Genomic DNA, 21734 nt, shown 5'->3' with positions numbered 1-21734 from the left:
TACGCTAGACTTCCTTCGCCACCTCAGACCTGGCGAAGCGCAATAGAGTAGATAGGGATGGTTTCAAAAAAAGTCAAAATTTTTTCTAAGTCCCAAAAAACGCTGGCGTGTTTTCTACATTATGGGTGATAGGCTGAAAAAGATCGAAAATTTTTTTGGGGCTCCCCTCCTTCCCCCCTACATTTCCTGACTCATGGCAACTTACCTAGACAGTGGGCACATGTGTAGGGCAAAATAAAATTTTTATTTGATGATTTGAAGGTTTTCTAGGCATTTGTAGTGCTGATACGTATTCCTCCATTGAAATTTGAAGCCGTATGCAAATTAGCCTTCGCTAGCGTAACTTCGCAACCTTACGCTACCCCTGAGCGCAACTTCGGATTTTAGTGAATTTGCGGAGCGCTGGCGAAACTACGCCTGGCGAAGTGCGGCGACGTTGCGCCTGGCGCAACTTCGCATCTTAGTGAATTTGCCCCTATGTGTGATGTGCTTTGCTGATATGGAAAACGCAGAATGCCCCGAGAGCGACTTGCTTTTCACTTTGAAGGGGTTGTTCACCTTTGAGATAACTTTTAGTATGATGTAGAGAGTGATATTCTGAGACACTTTGCAATTGGTTTTCATTTTTTATTATTTGTTTTTTTTTATATTATTTAGCTTTTTATTCAGCAGCTCTCTAATTTGCAATGTCGGCATTATGGTTGCTAGGGTTCAAATTACCCTAGCAACCATGCATAGATCTGAATAAGAGACTGGAATATGCATAGGAGAGGACTGAATAGAGAGAGGCGTTATAAAAAGTAGCAATAGCAATAAATGTGTAGCCTTGCAGTGTATTTGTTTTTTAGATGGGGTCAGTGACCCCCCTTTTAAAAGCTGGAAAGAGTTAGAAGGTGGCAAATAATTCACAAACTATAACAAATAATGAAGACCATTTAAAGTAATTTATTTGGTCTTAATTATTTGCCTTCCTCTTCTGACTCTTTTCAGCTTTTAAACTTGGGTTCCTGGCCCCATTTAAAATACAAATGCTCTGTAAGGCTACAAATGTATAGTTACGGCTACTTTTTTTTTTTTTTTACTCAAATCAGTGCATGGTTGCTATGGTAATTTGGACCCTACCAACCTGAAATTGCAAATTGGAGAGCTAAAAAGCTAAATAACTCAAAACCCACAAATAATAAATAATGAAAACCAATTGCAAATTGTTGCAGAATATCACTCTCTACGTCATACAAAAAGTAAATTCAGAGGTGAACTACCCTTTTAAAGATGAACCACCCCTTTAAGGCCAGAAAAAAAAAAAAGTTGATGGCAGTAGTAGCTCAATAGCCTGTGGGAGTTATTAATGTTGCCCTGCTCTTAATGACCTGATTTCTACCTTAGTACTGAAATTGCCACCATTGCCTCCGTACTGAATAAGCCTACAGCCTGGGGTAAGACGCATCTTTGTTTGGAGCCCCTTTAGACCAATAAAATGCTAGCTGATCTACATATTAAAGGAACAGTAGCACCTAAAAATGAAAGTATTTTAAAGTAATGAAAATATGCACAGGTAAAACTGGTGTGTTTGCTTCAGAAACACTACTATAGTTCATATAAACAAGCTGCTGTGTAGCAATGGCAGAAATTGAAAAAAGGCTAAATGGTGGATAACAGATAACACCATTACGTTCTACCGAGCTTATCTGTTGTGTAACCTGGCTGCCCCCATGGCTACACAGCAGCTTGTTTATATAAACTATAGTAGTGATTCTGAAGCAAACACACCAGTTTTACCAGTGCAGGCCTCTGTGATCAAAAGCCTATCTGAACAAACAAAGATGGAAATTAAAGAGTGCAAAGCACCCATTAGCAGGTTCCTAGATTTCAACACGTTTCCTTTGACTACAGTCAAATAATGCAATTTATGTCTCCCTGTCTAAGGTAAGTGAACCCTTTGCTTACTCTCAGTACAGGTATGGGACCTGTTATCCAGAATGCTCGGGACCTGGGGTTTTCCGGATAACGGCTCTTTCCGTAATTTGGGTCTTAATGCCTAAAGTCTACTAGAAATTCATTTAAACATTACATAAACCCAATAGGCTGGTTTTGCTTCCAATAAGGATTAATTATCTCTTAGATGGGATCAAGTACAAGCTACTGTTTTATTATTACAGAGAAAAAGGAAATCATTTTTTAAAAAAATTTGGATTATTTGATTATAATGGAGTCTATGGGAGCTTTCTGAATAATGGGTTTCCTGATAACGGATTCCCATACCTGTATAGGATATTTAGGTCTGTCTGCTATAAAGAGATGTCTTCTAAACGTGATTGCTTCTTAACAGAAATCTATAATCTAATGGACAACTTTTCAGTTGGTCTTTATTTATATTTTATTTTCCATATATATTTTCCCAAGTCTTTCCAGCTTTCAAATGAGGGTCATCTAAAACACAAATGCTCTGTAAGGCTACAAATGTATTTTTACTGCTACTTTTTATAACTCCAGTTTCTTATTCACATCAATGGATGGTTGCTAGAGTAATTAGGACCCTAGCAACCATTACGGCTGAAACTGCAAACTGGACAGCTGCTAAATAACTAAAAAAATAAATAAATAAATAATAAAACATGAAAACCAGTTAGAAATGGTCTCAGAATATCACTCTCTCTACATCATACTTAAAGGTAATTTAAAGATAGACTATGGGACTATGGCATTTAAGAGGTTCTGACAGGTAACACACCTTGCAGAGTGGGATTTGGTGAAAATGAACACTGGACAAGTCAGACACACATGGTGTGAAACTGCCAGAATCACAGTGGACAAATCAAATGCATTGTTTGATTTTTGATTGGATGATTTTTTGGACAGACATAATATCAAAGGCTATTGTGATACTAAACTCTATATTTAGTAAAGATGGGTATATAGAATTTAATTAAAAGTAGGGAGGGGTGTGTGTATGGATGCTGGGTTTTCATTTGGAGGGGTTGAACTTGATGGACTTTGTCTTTTTTCAACCCAATTTAACTATGTAACCAACTATGTATGTAATTGTTGAGGTTTAGTTGTTGCACCAGTCAGTACATTTTCGCTATAACAAGCTGAATGGGAGGCTTCCTTCGAATTAAGGGCAAGTACACACAAGTGTTTGGCACAGAGGTGTGTTAAATGGAATGCTTATTAAAATAGTGCTTTGTTAACTCAGATTGCCAGCAAACTGCACTGCATGCAAACAAGTCTGGCTAATGTAAAGGGTGTTGAGTTAAAAAATCCACCTCTTAAATGCCATAGTCTATCTTTAAATTACCTTTTAGTATGATGTAGAGAGAGTGATATTCTGAGACCATTTCTAACTGGTTTTCATGTTTTATTATTTATTTATTTATTTTTTTAGTTATTTAGCAGCTGTCCAGTTTGCAGTTTCAGCCGTAATGGTTGCTAGGGTCCTAATTACTCTAGCAACCATCCATTGATGTGAATAAGAAACTGGAATATGAATAGGAGAGGCCTGAATGGAAAGAGCAGTAACAATACATTTGTAGCCTTACTGAGCATTTGTGTTTAAGATGACCCTCATTTGAAAGCTGGAAAGACTTGGGGGGGGGGGGGGAAGGAGAAAACAGTATAAAAAAAAAAAATATATAGAAAAATAAATAAAATATAAATAAAGACCAACTGAAAAGTTGTCCACTAGAGCAGGGAGTCCACCATTAGATTATAGATTTCTGTTAAGAAGCGATCACGTTTAGAAGACATCTCTTTATAGCAGACAGACCTAATATCCTATACAGGTATGGGAATTGGTTATCCGGAAACCCATTATTCAGAAAGCTCCCATAGACTCCATTGTAATCAAATAATCCAAATTTTTTAAAAAATGATTTCCCTTTTCTCTGTAATAATAAAACAGTAGCTTGTACTTGTCCAAACTAAGATATAATTAATTCTCATTGGAGGCAAAACCAGCCTATTGGGTTTATTTAATGTTCACATTAATTTTTAGTAGACTTAAGGTATGAAGATCCAAATTACGGAAAGATCCATTATCCGGAAAACCCCATGTCCCGAGAATTCTGGATAACAGGTCCCATACCTGTACAATACACATATTTCAGTATAAGGCTTCTGCCACAAAATTGCTCCAAACAATAAAGAGGTCCTGATCAGTGGTGATATGAATTTGTACAGGTATGGGATCCGTTATCTGGAAACACTATCCAGAGAGCTCCAAAATATGGAAAGGCCATCTCTCATAGACTCCATTTTATCCAAATATTTAAAAATTATTTCTGTAATAATAAAACAGTAACTTGTATTTGATCCCAACTAAGATATAATTAGTCCTTTTCGGGAGCAGGTATATTTAATATTTACAAGATTTTCTAGTAGACTTAATCCAAATTACAGATAGACCCATTATCCAGAAAGCCCCAGAGCATTCTGGATAACAGGTCCCATACCTGTATTAGGAAACCATTTCTTAATTTCCACATGCCTTCACCATTGATTCTAAGTTGAATGACGATGGATGTGCAGGGATAAAATGTGTTAGGACAAACTATGCAGATGCCTCCATTGCCTTGAAACAATATACTGTAGATAGAACCACCCAAACCAAAAACAAAGGCATGAAATGCGTTGGTTAATTTTACCCGTGTTCATTAAAATTTTATGTGCAAGTTTTAAAGGTTTAATTTTCAACTCCTAACAAGGCTCAGACAGGAATGGAACCGGACTGAAGCAGCTCTACACGTGTTACTGTCCCTAGCCCAGGCAAGCAAAGGTACTGGTTATTAACTCCATAGTCGCCACTCTGTCAATAGATAAACTCAACAGAATCGTTAAAGAGAACCTATCACCACAAATGGTTTCCAACATTGTTTGTTATAGTGATATTATTGTTTCACCTTCATAGAGAGTGGACACTTTAAGGGGAACTCCACACAAACTTAAGCTTTTTGAAAAGTAAACATTTCCAAGCAATTTTGCAATATAAATCAATTAAAAAAAATATGTAGACTTTTCATGCTTTTTAATGGTTTGGGACAGATCCCTAAGCCTAGCCCCCTGTTCTCCTGTTGATCTGTCTGACTACTTTGCTGAGCTGGCTGACTACTATTACTTTTTATCAGCAGCCATCTGTCCTTAGCCTGCATCCTCCAAACCCCTGCACACGTGATTTCAATACGGAACATCACAGTGCAATGCATTGTGGGTTATGTAGTTCTGGCATGCTGTCTGTAAGCTGTGAAGAAGTGTTTTGTCCTTCCTTCCTGGATTTCAAATGATGCAGAAAGAGAAGAACTGTTAAACAGCTGAATTTCAGCATAGGAAATGGCATTTATTCATACTTTTTGAAGAAACAGGTAACTGTGATGGGTATATATTAGGGGTTTCTGGGTTATGTGGGCCTCTTTATCACATTTTGGTTTGGGAGCCAGAGTTCCCCTTTAAATGCCCTTGTCTTGATCTAATAAAGGAATATAAAACCTATGCCTATGAAACATTGTAGTTCTAAGCAATTTTTATTAAAAGTAGCATTTAAATCCATTTCTGTTTTCTATTCTTGTAGTTTTTATTTTTAAAACAACGTAGCAGACCCAGCTAGTCGCTAGACCTCCAAAGATAAACAGAAGGTTGAATTCAGTGACATTGTTTCAAGAGACAGATTCATCAGTGCTAGTCAAGCATCAACTGACTTTAATTAACACTGTATTATAATTATTTGAATCTTGGTTTCCATCAGTCTAGGAACTCATATTATAGCAACAGGAAGGAGCCATTTTGTGGACACGTTTTAAGACAAGTCTTGTTCATCTCAGAATCTTGGTTTGTGCACCAGGGACAGCGACCCATATCCCTCCCATGTCCTGGCTACACAATTAAATCGTTAAGCGAGCTGGGGAATGTAGGGAGAGCAGTGACATCTAGGAAGTCTGATGGAAGTGAAAGTAATTGCTGCCCACTTATGCCTAGCATAGAGGGGGTAGGCAAACTTGATGAAGCTGATATTTTAAATGATTACAACAGCTATGATGCTTTAATAAAAAAATTGAATTCATATTTAATTTAGAAGGACTTTATTATACAATTTATGTCTGGGTGACGGGTCCACTTTAAGAAACTAAAGCTATTGGATCTATTATTCTGAATGCTTGGGACCTCTCAACAATGGCGGCGCCCATGGCAACCGCATGGGTTCGGGTGCATCAACGTGTGACGTCACAACGCTGCGCCTTGGCGCCAAATTCAAAATAAGAGGATGCCGGTTCAGTGCCCGTGTATAGGAATTGTTTGGCGCATTCCTGGATGCTTTATTATTCGTGTAACTTTGATTCCTGGACTTTTGATCCTGCCTGAACCTCGCTTTGATATTATTCTGCCTGCCTCTTGGACTGTGGTGTGGACTTCGGTTACAATTACGACTGATCCGATTTGTACCACGAACTTGGACTTTAACCCCCAAGCTTCCTCCTTGGTCCAGACTACTCCCGCTGGGAGCCCATAGGCCCCCTGACAGGACCTAGGGTTTTCTGGATAATAAAACCTTCTGTAATTTGGATCACCTGAATACCTTAAGGGCTTGTTTTTGCCTGCGCTCCCCTGCGTTGGGCTTTCTTCCGTTCAGCTGCAGGAGTAGACGCAGTCAATTATTTTGAAGGGGGCTGTACTCACACAGACGCAAATAAGCACCAAACGCAGGTGAAATGCAACATGCTGCTTCCCAACCTGCGTTTGCCACTCACAAATGTCTGTGTGAGTACAGCCCCCTTCAAAGCGCAACAAGGTTGCTAAATATAATATAAACATGGAATAACTCCAATAGGGTTGTTCAGGTATATATGGACTTAAAAGGTTGAACTAGACGGATGCGTTTCTTTTTTCAACCTTACTTACTATGTATAAAGTTTAAATCAAATGATGTGCATGATCTAAAAGGTGTGTGTATTTACAGACCAAACAATGAAACAATGCCAGGGTCGGACTGGGGGGCCCAGGGCCCACCGGGAATCCAGTCCAGGGCCCCCCTACAGACCCCCGTCCCCCTGCTGCAACGCGTCGTCCTTCAGTGTGCATGTGCACGCGATGGCCCCCTCTGTGTGCGCACCGCGCTCCGTCTGCACGCATGTGTGCTGCGTCTGCACGCATGGCGCTGCGTCTGCACGTATGCGCACACTGCGCATCCACGAAGATACTTTTTTTTTTTTTTTTCAAAAAACAAGCATCGGGGGGGGGGCCTGGCCCGGCAGGGGCCCACGAGGGTCGGGGCCCACCGGGTTTTTTCCCGGTGTCCCGCCGGGCCAGTCCGACACTGAACAATGCCCTTCCTCTGTTACTCACCTCAGAGTCCCGTTCTCTCCTTTATCCAGACTTGTGAAGCGACTGTACAGTCGAGTTATCTGGCTGTGAGAAACTGGAGAGAATAGAAAACAAAATATGTATAAAAACGTGGCCAGACTATGAAACACGGATATGATGGTCCAATGATAAAATACATTTATACGTTTACTTAGATTTAAAAGAATAAAATATCATTTTGATAAGATTTTACAAAGCGGGTGAACATTTTACACAACAGTAGAAACTCACAGCAACTCATCAAGTTGCTTCCTTGAGATCAATGCTTTTTTGGTGAGTTCAATAAGATCTAGGAAAGCAAACAAGGGTTCACCCCTAACACATACATGAACGTCCCTATAAATAAGGCTTGTGCTGATCCTACTTTTTTCCCTCTTGTTTTAATTAGGAAATAGGTTGGGTTTTTGTTTTTTCTGGCACAAAACAAGAAAATTAAACAAGTTTTGGGCTTAAAGGGGTAGTTCACCTTTGAGGTAACCTTAAGGGGCAGATTTATCAAGGGTCGAAGTGAAAATTCAAATTTAAAAAAAATAAAAATTCAAGCTATTTTTTGTGTGTACTTCGACTAGGGAATAGTCCTAGTCCGATTCAAATTTGAAAATTCGAATATTGAAATTTATCATGAAATTTATCAATTTTAAATTTGGGGACCTCCTAAAATCTATTTGGAGTCAATTAATGGACTTTTAGAAAAAAACTAATACGATGTTACTTCGATTCGTACAATTTGAATTAGAACAAAAGCGGCCTATTCATCCGGAAAAAAAAAAGTAGATTTTTTTTTAAAATACATTTCAATTGGTCTTTTTTTTTTTTTTTTATTCGGTTTTCAAAGTTTTTTTTTTTTTATTCGAAATTCGACCTTTGATAAATCTGCCCCTAAGTAAGTTATGAATTGCCCAATGCCTAACAACTTGGCAATTGGTCTTCACTAGTTATATTTTATCGTTTCAATTATTGGCCTTGCTCTTTTGCCTCTTTCCAGATTTCAAATGGGGTTCATTGACCCCATTTAAAAAACAAATGCTCTGTAAGGCTACAAATGTATTGAAATTGCTACTTTCTATTACTCATCTTTCTATTTAGGCCTCTCCTATTCATATTACAGTCTCTTATTCATATCTGTGCATGGTTGCTAGGGTAATTTGGACTCTAGTGACCAGACTGCTGAAATTATAAACTGGAAAGCTGCTGAATAAAAAGCTAAATAACTCAAAAAACACAAATAAAAAATGAAAACCAATTGCAAATTGTCTCAGAAGTTAATTTAAGAGTGAATAATCCCTTTAAGCGCCTCCTGGTCCTGCCAAGCACAGGAGAAGCAACTAATTACCAGTCCACCAAGAACAACCTCTGATAATGAGCAGAATAGGTTAGGGATAGCAATCAGCAGACAATTTCGGCCCATGTGTGGCTAAATGATTGCATGTATAGTAGAAGGCAAACCGATACATAAAATAAAGACATTACCGGTACATTAAATAAAATATAGGGTAATGCATAAGGGCAAACATTCAAAACACAGAATTGATAAAATATTGCAAACAATGCAAATAAAGTTATTCCTCTTTAAAGGAGAACTAAACCCTAAAAAATGAATGTGGCTAACAATGCCATATTTTATATACTGAACTTATTGCACGAGGCTAAAGTTTCAGCTTGTCAATAGCAGCAATGATCCAGGACTTCAAACTTGTCACAGGGGGTCACCATCTTGGAAAGTGTCTGTGACACTCACATGCTCAGTGGGCTCTGATTGGCTGTTGAGAAGCTAAGCTTAGGGCTCGTCACTAATTATCCAGCAGAAAATGAGCTTCCCCTGTAATATAAGCTGATGCTACAGGGCTGATTATTAAATTCCGATGCTAATTGCACTGGTTTCTGTGCTGCCATGTAGTAATTATCTGTATTAATTACTAATCAGCCTTATATTGTGACATTTCTATTCTATGTGTACTGTATATTGTGAGTGGGTCCCTAAGCTCAATAAGTGACAGCAGCACAGAGCATGTGCAGTGAATCAGCAGAAAAGAAGATGGGGAGCTACTGGGGCATCTTTGGAGACACCAATCTTTTCTGCTAAAGGGCTGTGGTTGCCTTGGGCTGGTACAGAAGCACAACACATAATGTACAATATTTCTAGCAACTTCTTTAGTTAGACTTTAGTTCTTCTTTAAAAGGAGAAAAAAAAAATCAATACTGAATACAATATACCATCTAATAATGGTTTGCTTTAATGCTGCCAGGAACAAAAGTAATAGGAGAAGCCAGTATTGAGAAAGAGTGCCAATCAAGGAACAATCTTAAAGCAAAGATTAACACAGCAAATAAGTAAAGGCCAAGGCCAGAGGGTAAACTTTTGTGCAAACGTAACCGCTGATTTAGGATCTATGTCTGTAACTACACATAATGAAGAGCATTGCTAGGAAACTTTCCCCAGTAGCTCACCTTTGAGAAAGGGCTACGTTCCCAGTCTCCATAAAGGCTAAACATTCAGACAGGTCAGGTGGGTTGCTGGCAGCGAGAGATACTGTTAAAGGAACAGTAACACCAAAAAAAATTAAAGTGTGTAGTAGTAGAGTGCAGTAATGAAAATCTAATATACTGATACAACTGGTGTATTTGCTTCAGAAACTCTACTATAGTTTCTATAAACAAGCTACTGTGCAGCCATGGGGGCAGCCATTCAAGCACAGGATACACAGTAGATAACAGATAAGTACTACTATAGTTTATATAAACAAGCTGCTGTGTAGCCATGGGGGCAGCCATTCAAGCACAGGATACACAGTAGATAGATAAATACTACTATAGTTTATATAAACAAGCTGCTATATAAACTATAGTAGTATTTATCTGTTATCTACTGTGTATCCTGTGCTTGAATGGCTGCCCCCATGGCTACCCAGCAGCTTGTTTATATAAACTATAGTAGTACTTATCTGTTATCTACTGTGTATCCTGTGCTTGAATGGCTGCCCCCATGGCTACCCAGCAGCTTGTTTATATAAACTATAGTAGTACTTATCTGTTATCTACTGTGTATCCTGTGCTTGAATGGCTGTCTACATGGCTACACAGCAGCTTATTAAAAATGATAGTAGAGTTTCGGAAGCAAATACACCAGTTCTACTAGTGCAGCGCAACACTACATTATATTGTCATTCCATTAAAACAATCATTTTGTTCCAGGAATTGTTGCCAAAACAGTGAATGAAGGCACAGTGAATTGTGTGTATAACATTCTGAATTCCATGTCTCAGTCTGACATATAAAAGGTAGAGTTGTAGACATGCAGTCTCTCGGCTGTGAACATTACGTTCTGTAACCACCTCATCTTGTAAAGTTCAGAGCTACTTATAGCAGGGAAGTACTATGTGAACTAAGTAAAATGTTAAGAGGGAATGACTTTTTCTGCAGTACTCCGACCACCATCTTCCCATGGATGAGAGTACTCCGAGAATGCACACTAAGGGGGTTATTTATCAAAATCTGAATTTTTCTGATTTTTTTTTTTTTTTTTTTTTTTTTTTAAAAGTCCTATTTAAAAAGTACAAATTAATCGTTTCGGGGAAAAGACCCCATTAAAATCGTACAACAAATTGTATCGTATGTTTTTTCCCTCCGAATTGTACAATTGTTTGGGTTTTTGCATGAAAAGCCTGAAATGATCGGATTTTCGGTCTAAACCTAACTTCCAATTAGGATAGGGATCTCTCCCATTGACATATACAACCGTGGCAGGTCTAAGATGGAGGATTTCCAGCTTCTGACTTATTCTATCCTCGAGGTATAATAAAACTCAAAAAAAAATTTAGTTTTTTTCCACCAAAAATTCAGATTTTATAGTAAAAAAAAATAAAAAAAAAAAAAAAAAAAAATCAGATTTTTCGAATTTTTAGCATTCAGAATAAATAACCCCCTTAATGTTCTTTCAATGGCATCCAGGTCATTTGTAAAATACCTCATGAGGGTTTAAATACCTTTTATAAAGTCAGCATTCAGTATTTGTGACCCCTTTTGGCTCTGCATTTACCCAAATTAGATACAACTTGCTTTGGTAGATATAGCCCACTCCCACACCTTGTGTCTCATTACCTTCTCCTTTTAGATTGTAAGCTCTTTTGCATAAGGCCTTCCTCCCCCATTTCTGCTTGTATATGGTGTGGGACGCCGAAGTTCCTGCACCCGGACTTACGCAATATTTTGCTGGCTTGTGAATTTACTAAACCTGCGGTGAGTCTGAGCGGTTTACATATCTCCTTCCTCCCCTTTTGCACTGGTCATTATACAAGTAACTATTTTCTATGAATGAAATTCATGTGATTTATTTGTATAAACTCATTTATTTAACACCGCTGTGCAAATGTTGGTGCTCTAAAAATAATAACAATAATAATAATAATAATAATAATAATAATATAGCCCATTTAGACAACTACATAATGGAGCAGACAGGAAAAAAAAAAAAAAAAAAAGTGATTTCATCATATAGGGTACATACCCATGGAAACATACATCAATGCTGAAGACGGGAATAAATTTTTTTTTAACGAAGCAGATAACTGGCTAAGCCCAATTTTTCCTCCTGACGTGGATTCCATTAACTGGAATCCAAAAATTCTCAAAAATAAGTATAGGAATGCCTTTCCCATATGGGATCAATTATTACTCATGTTGTCATGTGGTGAAACAACATCCATGAGCCGTACCCTAAATGCTTAACAGCATTTTTTTAATTTTTTTTTTGTATGAAGTTCTTAATACAGAACCATCTGTGTTTCAATTCATTTACCAAGTCCCCACTGCATATACTGGAAAAGTATTTAATCAGACGTGTTATAAAGAAGTGAACCTTTCTCTTTTGCTCAGTCCAACTGCATGTTGAGCTCCCTGATTTAGGTGCAGGAAACGCTTCCTTCCTGAACTCATTGCTTTTGGTGAATCTATCTTGAGTAGAAAGACCCATTGCCAAAATATCAAAAATACATCTGAACTGCTCTCACAGCACTGCAAGTTTGTACTATAGCAAGCAGTCTGCGCACTCCAACACTGTGTTCAAGTGCTGACGATCAGAAGGGGGATCCCGGTGGGATTACATTTTTACCCAACAGGTGCCCTTTAAAGGGATCCCGTCATTGGGAAACGCATCAGTTAATAGTGCTACTCCAGCAGAATTCTACACTGAAATCCATTTCTCAAAAGAGCAAACAGATTTTTTTTTATATTCAATTTTGAAATCTGACATGGGGCTAGACCTTTTGTCAATTTCCCAGTTGCCCCCAGTCATGTGACTTGTGCCTGCACTTTAGTAGAGAAATGCTTTCTGGCAGGCTGCCATTTTCCCATTACCGTATTTAATAAACAGTAGGAATGCACCGAATCCACTATTTTGGATTTGGCCGAATCCCTGAATCCTTTGCAAAAGATTCGAATACGAACCCTAATTTGCATATGCAAATTAGGGGTGGGAAGGGGAAAACATTTTTAATTCCTTGTTTTGTGACAAAAAGTCACGCAATTTCCCTCCCCGCACCTAATTTGCATACGCAAATTAGGATTCGGTTCGGCCAGGCAGAAGGATTCGGCCAAATCCTGCCGAAAAAGGCCGAATCCTGGATTCAGGGGTGAAGGATAGTGTTGGTGCTGGAAAAGTGATATTTACTGCTAAACAGAGCCAGATTTAGTGTTGGCTTACATTTACATTACCGATAAGCATGTTATAGAATGGCTAATTCTAAGCAACTTTTTTTTTAAATGATTTGCCTTCTTCTTCTGGTTCTCAGTCTTTCAAATGGGGGGTCACTGACCCCATCTAAAAAAAACAAAAATGCTCCGTAGGGCTACACATTTATTGTTATTGCTACTTTTTATCACTCCTCTTTCTATTCAGTCCCTCTCCTATCCCAGTGTCTTATTCAAAATCAATACATGGTTGCTAGGGGAATTTGGACTCTAGCGACCAGATTGCAAACTAGAGAACTGTGAATTAAAAGCTAAATAACTCAAAAAACACAAATAATAATTGCAAAATGTCTCAGAGTATCAATCTCTAATTCATTATAAAAGTGAAAAGGTGAACAACTCCTTTAAAGATTCTGGGGTTCTGTGAGCCTGGGCCCCTCAATCTCTGTATAGTAACGGTGCCATAAAACAAAACACTTTGCACTGTCGTCTCTCCAGTCATTTACAGATAGTGGTGACTAATAACAACAATGATAAGCCAGAGTCAGGCAGATAAGATGAGAGGAATCTGTAATGAATGACTGTGAATACCGAGCAATAGAGAAACAAGTCACATTATACAGAGGAGAACTGACAGTAGCAGCAGCACAAGCCTACAGGCCTCCTGACATCTCAATGGGTCTTTCCAGTGACTGCTGAACTGCAAACTCCACAACAACCCAATGGTTTAACCCTACAGGGAGCTTATAGTCTAGCAACTTGGAAGAGACCATTCAAAGGGTTATGTTTGTCCTCAGAGAAATGCCATTATGCGAAAGAACTACTTACAGCCCGTCTCCTTCTTAATCTCTTCTATCTCCTCATCCCTGAGCAGCGTTGACGCTCTGGAGCCCATAGCTTCTTTCACTTCTTTCCTTCAGTGCAGCCCTGACTGTAACTGGCAACCAGCGCCGGCCCTTCTGTTTTTAAGAAAAGGGGCGGAGAGGTGACGCGTTCAAATGCTTCCTTACTATTGCTCCGCCTTTATTTTATCTTACACTCCCAATAGAAGGCGCAACCTTATCTACGCATGGCCACGCCCCCGTTATGTGTTTTTTTTTTAAATTCGCCTCATCAAACTTTATTGGTTGAAGAAAACACAATACAGTGGAAATGGGATATTCTAATGGAAACTTTTTGTCCCAGAAGTGAATACATATAAATTGATGAGCAGCCTTTTTTTTTACTGTGTCACTCATTTGCAGAAATAGTCTCTGTTATTTTAGATGACTTAGTTTTTTTTACCTTGTCAGTTCTGCTCAGTATATACTGTCATTCTGTACTTGGTCCAAATGCTTTTTTTTTTTTTTTTATAAATTTGAGGTAAAATTACTCTATAAAAGTTCCTACTTCGGACCTTACCCGAATCTTTCACCTGTCCATTCCCCCACTTCGGCTTCCACCTTTTCTGGTAAAAAATACCGGCCTTCCTATATAGTTATATTTTTTTCCCTATTAATAACATTGGGATCAACCATCATTTTTACGAGCCAGGCCTGTAAAATACCAGCCAGGTGGCAACCCTACCCCCACTCCTGTAACACAGGTTTGCCAGGTCTAATTTCCAAAACCAGCCAAAATCAGCTACAAAACCTGTCCAAAACTAAGCAAGAGGCACTTCAAAAGTAGCCCAAAAATAGCACAATATGTGCAGTGAAAAGAAGTAAAAAATGTGCCTTTTAAAATTTTTCCATGAAGCAAAATGGGACAGATTCGCCGTCACCAGGGGCGTAATTACAGAGCGGGGCCCAGGAGATATAGGGACCCCATAAGGCCCTAATACATCTACAATTTCAATAAATATTGGTATAACAGCTCAACCTCTTGACATTTTGGTGGCCAGCAGATTTTTGCTCCAAAATTGTCTGATTTTGAGCAAAGTCACCAGAAAAGAGGGACGGGAGACTGGGGTACAGAGCCCCAAAATCTGAGAACTCCAGACTTCTACACAAGTCAGTCCCATTTGATATGATCCAATAGGGAATAAAGATAAATGTATAGGAAGGTCAGTGATCCCAATGTTATTAATAGGGAAAAAAGATAAATATATAGGAAGGCCGGTATTTTTTTTTCCAGAAAAGGAAAAAAAAGTCTTGCGCCAGACTTGCCTTCGCCAAGTCAGACCAGGCAAAGTGCAATAGAGTAGATAGGACTTCCTCATAAAATAGTTGAAAAATTTCCAAGTCCCAAAATATGCTAGCGTCTTTTCCTTTTTTCAGGGTGATAGGATGCAAAAGAGCGTAATTTTTTTTGTGGTAACTGCCTTCCCCCCTACATTTCCTAACATATGGCACATAAACTATATACTGGGCTCATGTGTAGGGCAATATAACAACTATATTTTATTTCATTAAGGGTAACTGGGCTTGTGTAATGTAATGTATTTGCTGCAACATATACGTCCACTACCGGCCGGTGGAAATTTTATAAAAAGGTGGCAACCCTACTGTGGACAAGCCTGTGGCAGTGCATTTCCCTGCTGTCTTAGGGTAGAACTACATGGGCGACTTCGGTGCGTTTCCGGTGGATCAGACTCACTGTGGCAAAACATAGGCGTCAAATCGGATGCGACGGAGAATAAGGTAAGCAATAGCAATGTCGGATGGTGTGTCCAGCGTTCATCCGACACGACTGTCGAATACAGATGCTGCGTCTGCATCCTACAGTCGTGACAGATGAACCATGCAACAAGATCCGACATTTGTATTTCTTACCTTCTATTCCGTCGCAGCAAAGTTGTCCATGTAGTTCTACCTTGCTTTTGATCACATTTTTGTGGGTCAGATTTTATCTGATGCAACACCACGCAATAGCATGAGATTTTGTTGGATGCTACCAAATCTGATACCACTAGTCTACAATGCAAAGTTGGATCAGATGAAGTTGGATGGAGTCTTTTCTTCATGTATTTACATCCGCATGAGAAAAAAAAGTCTTTCCAACACCATCAGTTTTTATCTTGTCAGATGAAGACACAAATTGCAAAGTTCACATGCGACAGACGTGTTGTGTCGGATGGAAAATATTACACGTAGTTTACATATGAGATTTTTCTATCAGTCCCATTACATTTTGACCCATGTGACTACATCTGACTTGTCAGGTACTTTTTGTGATTCTGACACCATCAAAAGCGCTAATGGAGTTTAGCCCTTACAGGTATGCTATATCCATTTTTGTATACAGGTATGGGATCCGTTATCTGGACACCTGTTACCCAGAAAGCTCAGAATAACAGAGCCTCTCCCATAGACTCCGTTTTATCAAAATAATCCAAATTTCCAGATTTCCTCTTTCTCTGTAATAATAAAATGTTACCTTGTACTTGCTCCAAACTAGGATATAATTAATCCTTATTGGAAGCAAAACCAGCCTATTGGGTTTATTTAATATTTACATGATTTTCTAGTAGACTTAAGGTATATAGGTCCAAATTACAGAACAAACCATTATACGTAATGCCCCAGGTCCTGAGCATTCTGGATAACAGATCCTATACCTGTACTTTATAACCAATACAGAGCACTGCAGCTTATCTGCCCATGTATGGGGCCTTCAAACAGGCCTCCCTGGAGGATATCAGGCTAAAAATCTATCCAGATATGGAGGCTCAGGCAGGTATGGTTTGGGCAGGTTTAATTTTTCCTTGCAATCGAGGACCGCATTGGCTAGTTGACGTGGTCCTCATCCTGGCAGCACCTATTCCCATGGTTGTAGTCCAATTGTTTCGACATAAGGCCAAATGATCGGATTGGCCTAATATCGCCCTGCCTTTGGTGGGCATATTGCTGGGGGAGGGAGAAGATCCGCTTGCATGGTGACCTCACCAAACGAGTGGATTTTCTAGTGTATGGCCACATTTACCGTGAAATCAATAAGTGGGGCAGGGTCAATTAGAGCATTAGCTGATGCACAAAAAACCTGCAAATTGCTGGTGAGTTCCAGGGTTCCCCTGTGTCTAAGGGTAGAACTACACGAGCACTTCTACCTGTGATAGCATCCGTTGCACGCGCTGAGATGAATCGCAGACGTCACGTCGTGTCGGATGCACACAGAAGCGTAACTAGAGGGGGGCGGGCCCTGGCGCAGGATGCGCAGCCGGGCCCCCGCCCCCCTCCGTACACCGGAAACTGTCCGGGAATATGCGCCGGTGCGGGCCCTGGCCCGCTCGCACCCCCTGCTCCTCCGGTAGTTCCGCCACTGGATGCACACAGCGACAATGTGCCACGTTACTTTTACTTACCTTGAGATTCGGCGCATCCGATGTGACGCCTGCGATTCATCTCAGCGCGTTGGAGCGGTTGCTATCGCAGGTAAAAGTGCTCGTGTAGTTCTACCCTATGTGTGCAGTTCATTAATGCAAGCCAGGCTGCAAGTTGTTAAGGAGCATGCATGAAAGCAAGTACCCTTGTGAATAGCAGAAGTGCATCCTCAGTTTTGCTGAAATTGCACATTGGAGAGCTGTTGAGCTAAGTAAAAAAAACACAAATAAAAAATGAAAAGCAATCTCTACATCATACTAAAAGTTCATTCAAAGACAAACAACCCTTTTAGCAAGAAAGTGCAGTGCTGTGGGATGAAGATACAGTGTATATAACTAAATGAAAAGGAGTAACAAATCAAATGAATTAGAACATACTGTAGTTCTCTCTGTGATATTGATTCATATTTATGAGTAGGAAATGCACTTCACTGAGTTCTAATTGCTTGCTAGGTTGGAAGTAAACTGTACACTCCAAAATTACTTCTTCCTATTGACTTATGTTGGCAACACAATCACAGATTTTACATACTGTATCTTTGTCGATATCCAGTTTGGCTAATTCAAAGCCTATTTGAAATTGAACAGATTGATGCAGAAACTGCTTATTTTCTTGCAGTGCTGAATGCAAGTCAGGGAGGGTTCCTTTAAGTTGTCCTTTACACTCTAGACGGGACCACAAAACATTATTTTAACATTGAAAGAGCCAATACAGGTATGGTATCCGTTATCTGAACACCCTTTATTCAGAAAGGCTGTCTTCCATAGACTAAATCTTATCCAAATAATAGACATTTTCAAAAATGCTTTCCTTTTACTATATAATAATAAAACAGTACCTTGTCCTTCATCTAAAGATTACAATATAATTAATCCTTATTGGAAGCAGAACCAGCCTATTGGGTTTATGTAATATTTACATGATTTTCTAGTAGACTAAAGGTATGCAGATCCAAATTACGGAAAGATCTGTTATCCAGAAAACCCCAGGTTCCGAGCATTATGGATAACAGGTCCCATACCTGTACCTTACTAATCTGGACAGCATTACATGGAAAGATCTGCTTATTTGGTTCTATTAGCAGTGAGCAAAGCAACTTGTTTGCCTTACATGTGCTATACCCCTTTTGTGAGAGATTTATTCCAAGGTTGGAATAGGTAGAAATAGCAGTACAAAGGTTCTTAGTACAGTATTAAATTAGACAAGACCATATTACTTACCATCATTAGTGAAGAGATCACACTCAGATACAATATATAAACTATTTCTATTGTTGTTTAATGTCCATTTATTATATTGCCATTCACCAAATGCAATACAAATGCATGAGAACATTTAGGGGTATATGTGTGTAAATGAAGAATTTCATGTAAATTAATTTAACACTACCTAACCTCTGTATTCAGTAAAATAAAGGCAATACTCTATAACCGATCACAAAGAACAGCGGTGGGTGTGAGCTGGTGAATAGAAAATGCACTAAACTAATGATAGACATCAAAGGATATGGCAATGGCTGGTAATTATAATTCTACAATGAACAATTAAAATAGATACATAAATAAAGCAATGGTAACCACAGTGCATTAGCAGTAAAGATCTCTGTCTCCAAAGATGCCCCAGTAGCTCCCCATCTTCTTTTCTGCTGATTCACTGCACATGCTCTGTGCTGCTGTCACTTACTGATCTTAGGGACCCACTCACAATATACAGTACATATAGAATAGAAATGTCACAATATAAGGCTGATTAGTAATACAGATAATTACTACATGTCAGCTCAGAAACCAGTAAACCAGTAAAATTTGCATCGGAATCTAATAATCAGCGTTGTAGCATCAGTTTATATTACAGCCAAAAAAAAAATGTACAACATTTCTAGCCTACTTCTTTAGAAAAAAAAGCTTGAGTTTTCTTTTAAAATAAAGCCTGGTATATAAAACACTTGGATTAATCCAGGCTTTTATCAAGTGACAGAATATTCGCCATGTATTCCTACCTTCATGTCATTGAACCTCTAATGCTTGAAACAAAAGACAGAATGCATAGAATAAGAGAGAAACTGGAGAATTACATTAGCACATACACATTTTATTTACCAAGAGGGTTAATGGACTAATCTTTCAATTCACAATTAGGTTACGCAAACTCATAAATATAATTGTGTGTGCTGTTTAATCAAGCTCACCTTGCCACCACTGCTCACTTCTGGAAAACAATAGGTGAGAGTATTGGGTGCTGGATATTCACATAGTGTAAAAGCATGTAGCATTAAATAAAAGTGTATTTACACGTGGGAATGCGTTGTTCAATTAGTGCAGAGAAAAGGTGATTTTATCTCAATTTCTAATTTGTACAGTCGCTGTTCTGTACATAGATGAAAACAAATCGGAGGTTACAACTTCCTTCCTGTCATAGGAAACTGAGACAAGATCAGGAACTGCAAATCAAGATTTTGTAGGTTCCCAGTTCCATTTTGTACTTAAAATACATACAAACGCTGATCATACACAGCTTTTTCCAGCCTTCCTGACCAAGTCCAGGATAAAAGGCAGTCATGGCTGGACCCCAATGCCAAAGCAAAAGATTTTAAGCATGTAACCTCTGCTGTTATGAACTTTAAAGAAGAAGGAAAGGCATATTTAATTGGGGGTGGCAAAAGTTAGGCACCTCAAACAGGGGTGCTCGGCCAATGAGGCAGCCTGAGGCACTCGCCCGACGCCTTGCCTATGATTAAGAGATTGTATCCCGAAACGCGTACGGCTTTTTGATCCCTGCATGAGCTTGCAATAAATATTTGTTCCCTCTTTAAGTGGAGTGCCGTCCATTCCTTTGGCACAAATTGAGCTTTGGCGGTGGGGACGCTGCTGACAGAGCACCCCATGAGGAGGGATTGGAGCAGCTAAAGGAGGGGGAGGTTGAGCGGTCTCCTTGGTGTGATAGAGGGGTTTATCCCAGCTAAGATATAATAAATCCCAACTGGATGCAAAAAATGCTACTGGGGTTTAATTAATGTTTAAATTATTTTTTAATAGACTAAAGGCAGAGAGACATGTGGAGATTCAGGGAGATTTAGTTGTCCGGCGACAAATCACCTCTTCTTCGGGCGACTTCGGAAAACAAAACCGTCCAAATGACGATTTAGATTCCAGCCGGTGCGAAGTCAGTTCGGGGAGATTAGTCACCCGAAGAAGAGGCGACTTCGAATCTCCATGTCTGTCTCTGCCCTTAAGGTATGGAAATACAGGTCCAGAGCATTCTTTCTGGATAATAGGTCCCATACCTTTACTACTGAATACAAAAGGCAAAGCGTAAACTTGAGTATAACTGTAATGTATTAACTATGAGGCTATATATATATATATATATATATATATATATATATATATATATATATATATATATATATATCCATCCAGAGAAGATCAGTTCTCACAGGTCTTAAAATTATGAAAAAATTTTCATTGATAAAACAGCTTAAGACTAACGTTTCAGCCTACTCCAAGGCCTTTCTCAAAGTCTTGAAGTAGGCCAAAACATTAGTCCTAAGCTGTTTTAGCAATAAAACTTTTTTTTTTGAGCCCACTGGGAACAACATCCAAGGCAGCCGCAAGGCTGCCATTAGAAATCACCTGCCCCCCCACCCCAAGCCCCACCCCAAGCCCCACCCCAGATCTTACCCCACACCACATTTAAAAGACCACACAGACATCAGCACTAAAAACAGTAAACACCCGACACAAGTTAAAAAAAATCCATTGATGGTGAGGGCTCCCTTATAAGTTAAAAAAAAAACTGTGGTGCCAGGGCCCCCCCATAAAAGTTTTTTTAAAAAAACATTGGGGGTCAGGGCCCCCCTACAAGTTAAAAAAAATAATTGGTAACCAGGGCCCCCCTATCAGTTAAAAAAAAAAAAACATTGGCGCAGGGCCTCCCATAAAGGTTTTTTAAAAAACATTGATGCCAGGGCTCCCCCTTACAAGTTAAAAAGAAACATTGGGGCCCCAGAGAATATTTTTTTTAAAAAACATTGGTGGCAGGGGCCTATAAAGTATTAAAATAATACATGGGTGGCCAGGGGTTTAATGGAATAAAAAAACACATTGGTGTTCAGTAGAACTGAACTCATGGCTTCAGCACTTCAACTTTGGCTCTTTTCGTAGCATTGGGTCTTTTCGCTGCTTCAGGACTTCAACTTCGGCTCCTTTTTTGACTTTGGGTCTTTTCGTAGCTTCCGGACTTTGGCTCTTTGGGAGTTCGGCTCTTTGGGACTTCGGTGGGTCAGGACTACGGCAGATGAAGCACGGCTTTGGCGTGCTTCACCTATTTACATAGTAACATAGTAAGTAAGGTTGAAAAAAGACACACGTCCATCAAGTTCAACCTTTTTTTTTTTTT

At 39.1% G+C, this 21734-nt stretch overlaps 1 protein-coding gene across 2 annotated transcripts in view; it reads right to left on the bottom strand.

Annotated features, from left to right (window-relative positions):
• Positions 1 to 14082, bottom strand: part of chp1.S (calcineurin-like EF-hand protein 1 S homeolog) — a 40860-nt gene extending 26778 nt beyond the window's left edge. Inside the window, exons 1-2 of one of the 2 annotated variants that reach the window (XM_041574165.1) lie at positions 13864 to 14082; positions 7333 to 7405 (exon numbers count right to left, since the gene is read on the bottom strand). In XM_041574165.1, the coding sequence (XP_041430099.1) occupies positions 7333 to 7405; positions 13864 to 13930 (140 nt within the window). In that variant the 5' untranslated portion in view covers positions 13931 to 14082. 2 annotated transcript variants of the gene reach the window in all.
• Between the last annotated feature and the right edge of the window lie 7652 nt (positions 14083 to 21734).

Source organism: Xenopus laevis, chromosome 8S, assembly GCF_017654675.1.
Source record: "Xenopus laevis strain J_2021 chromosome 8S, Xenopus_laevis_v10.1, whole genome shotgun sequence".
NCBI lineage: Eukaryota > Metazoa > Chordata > Amphibia > Anura > Pipidae > Xenopus > Xenopus laevis.
This window is presented reverse-complemented; position numbering and strand designations above follow the sequence as displayed.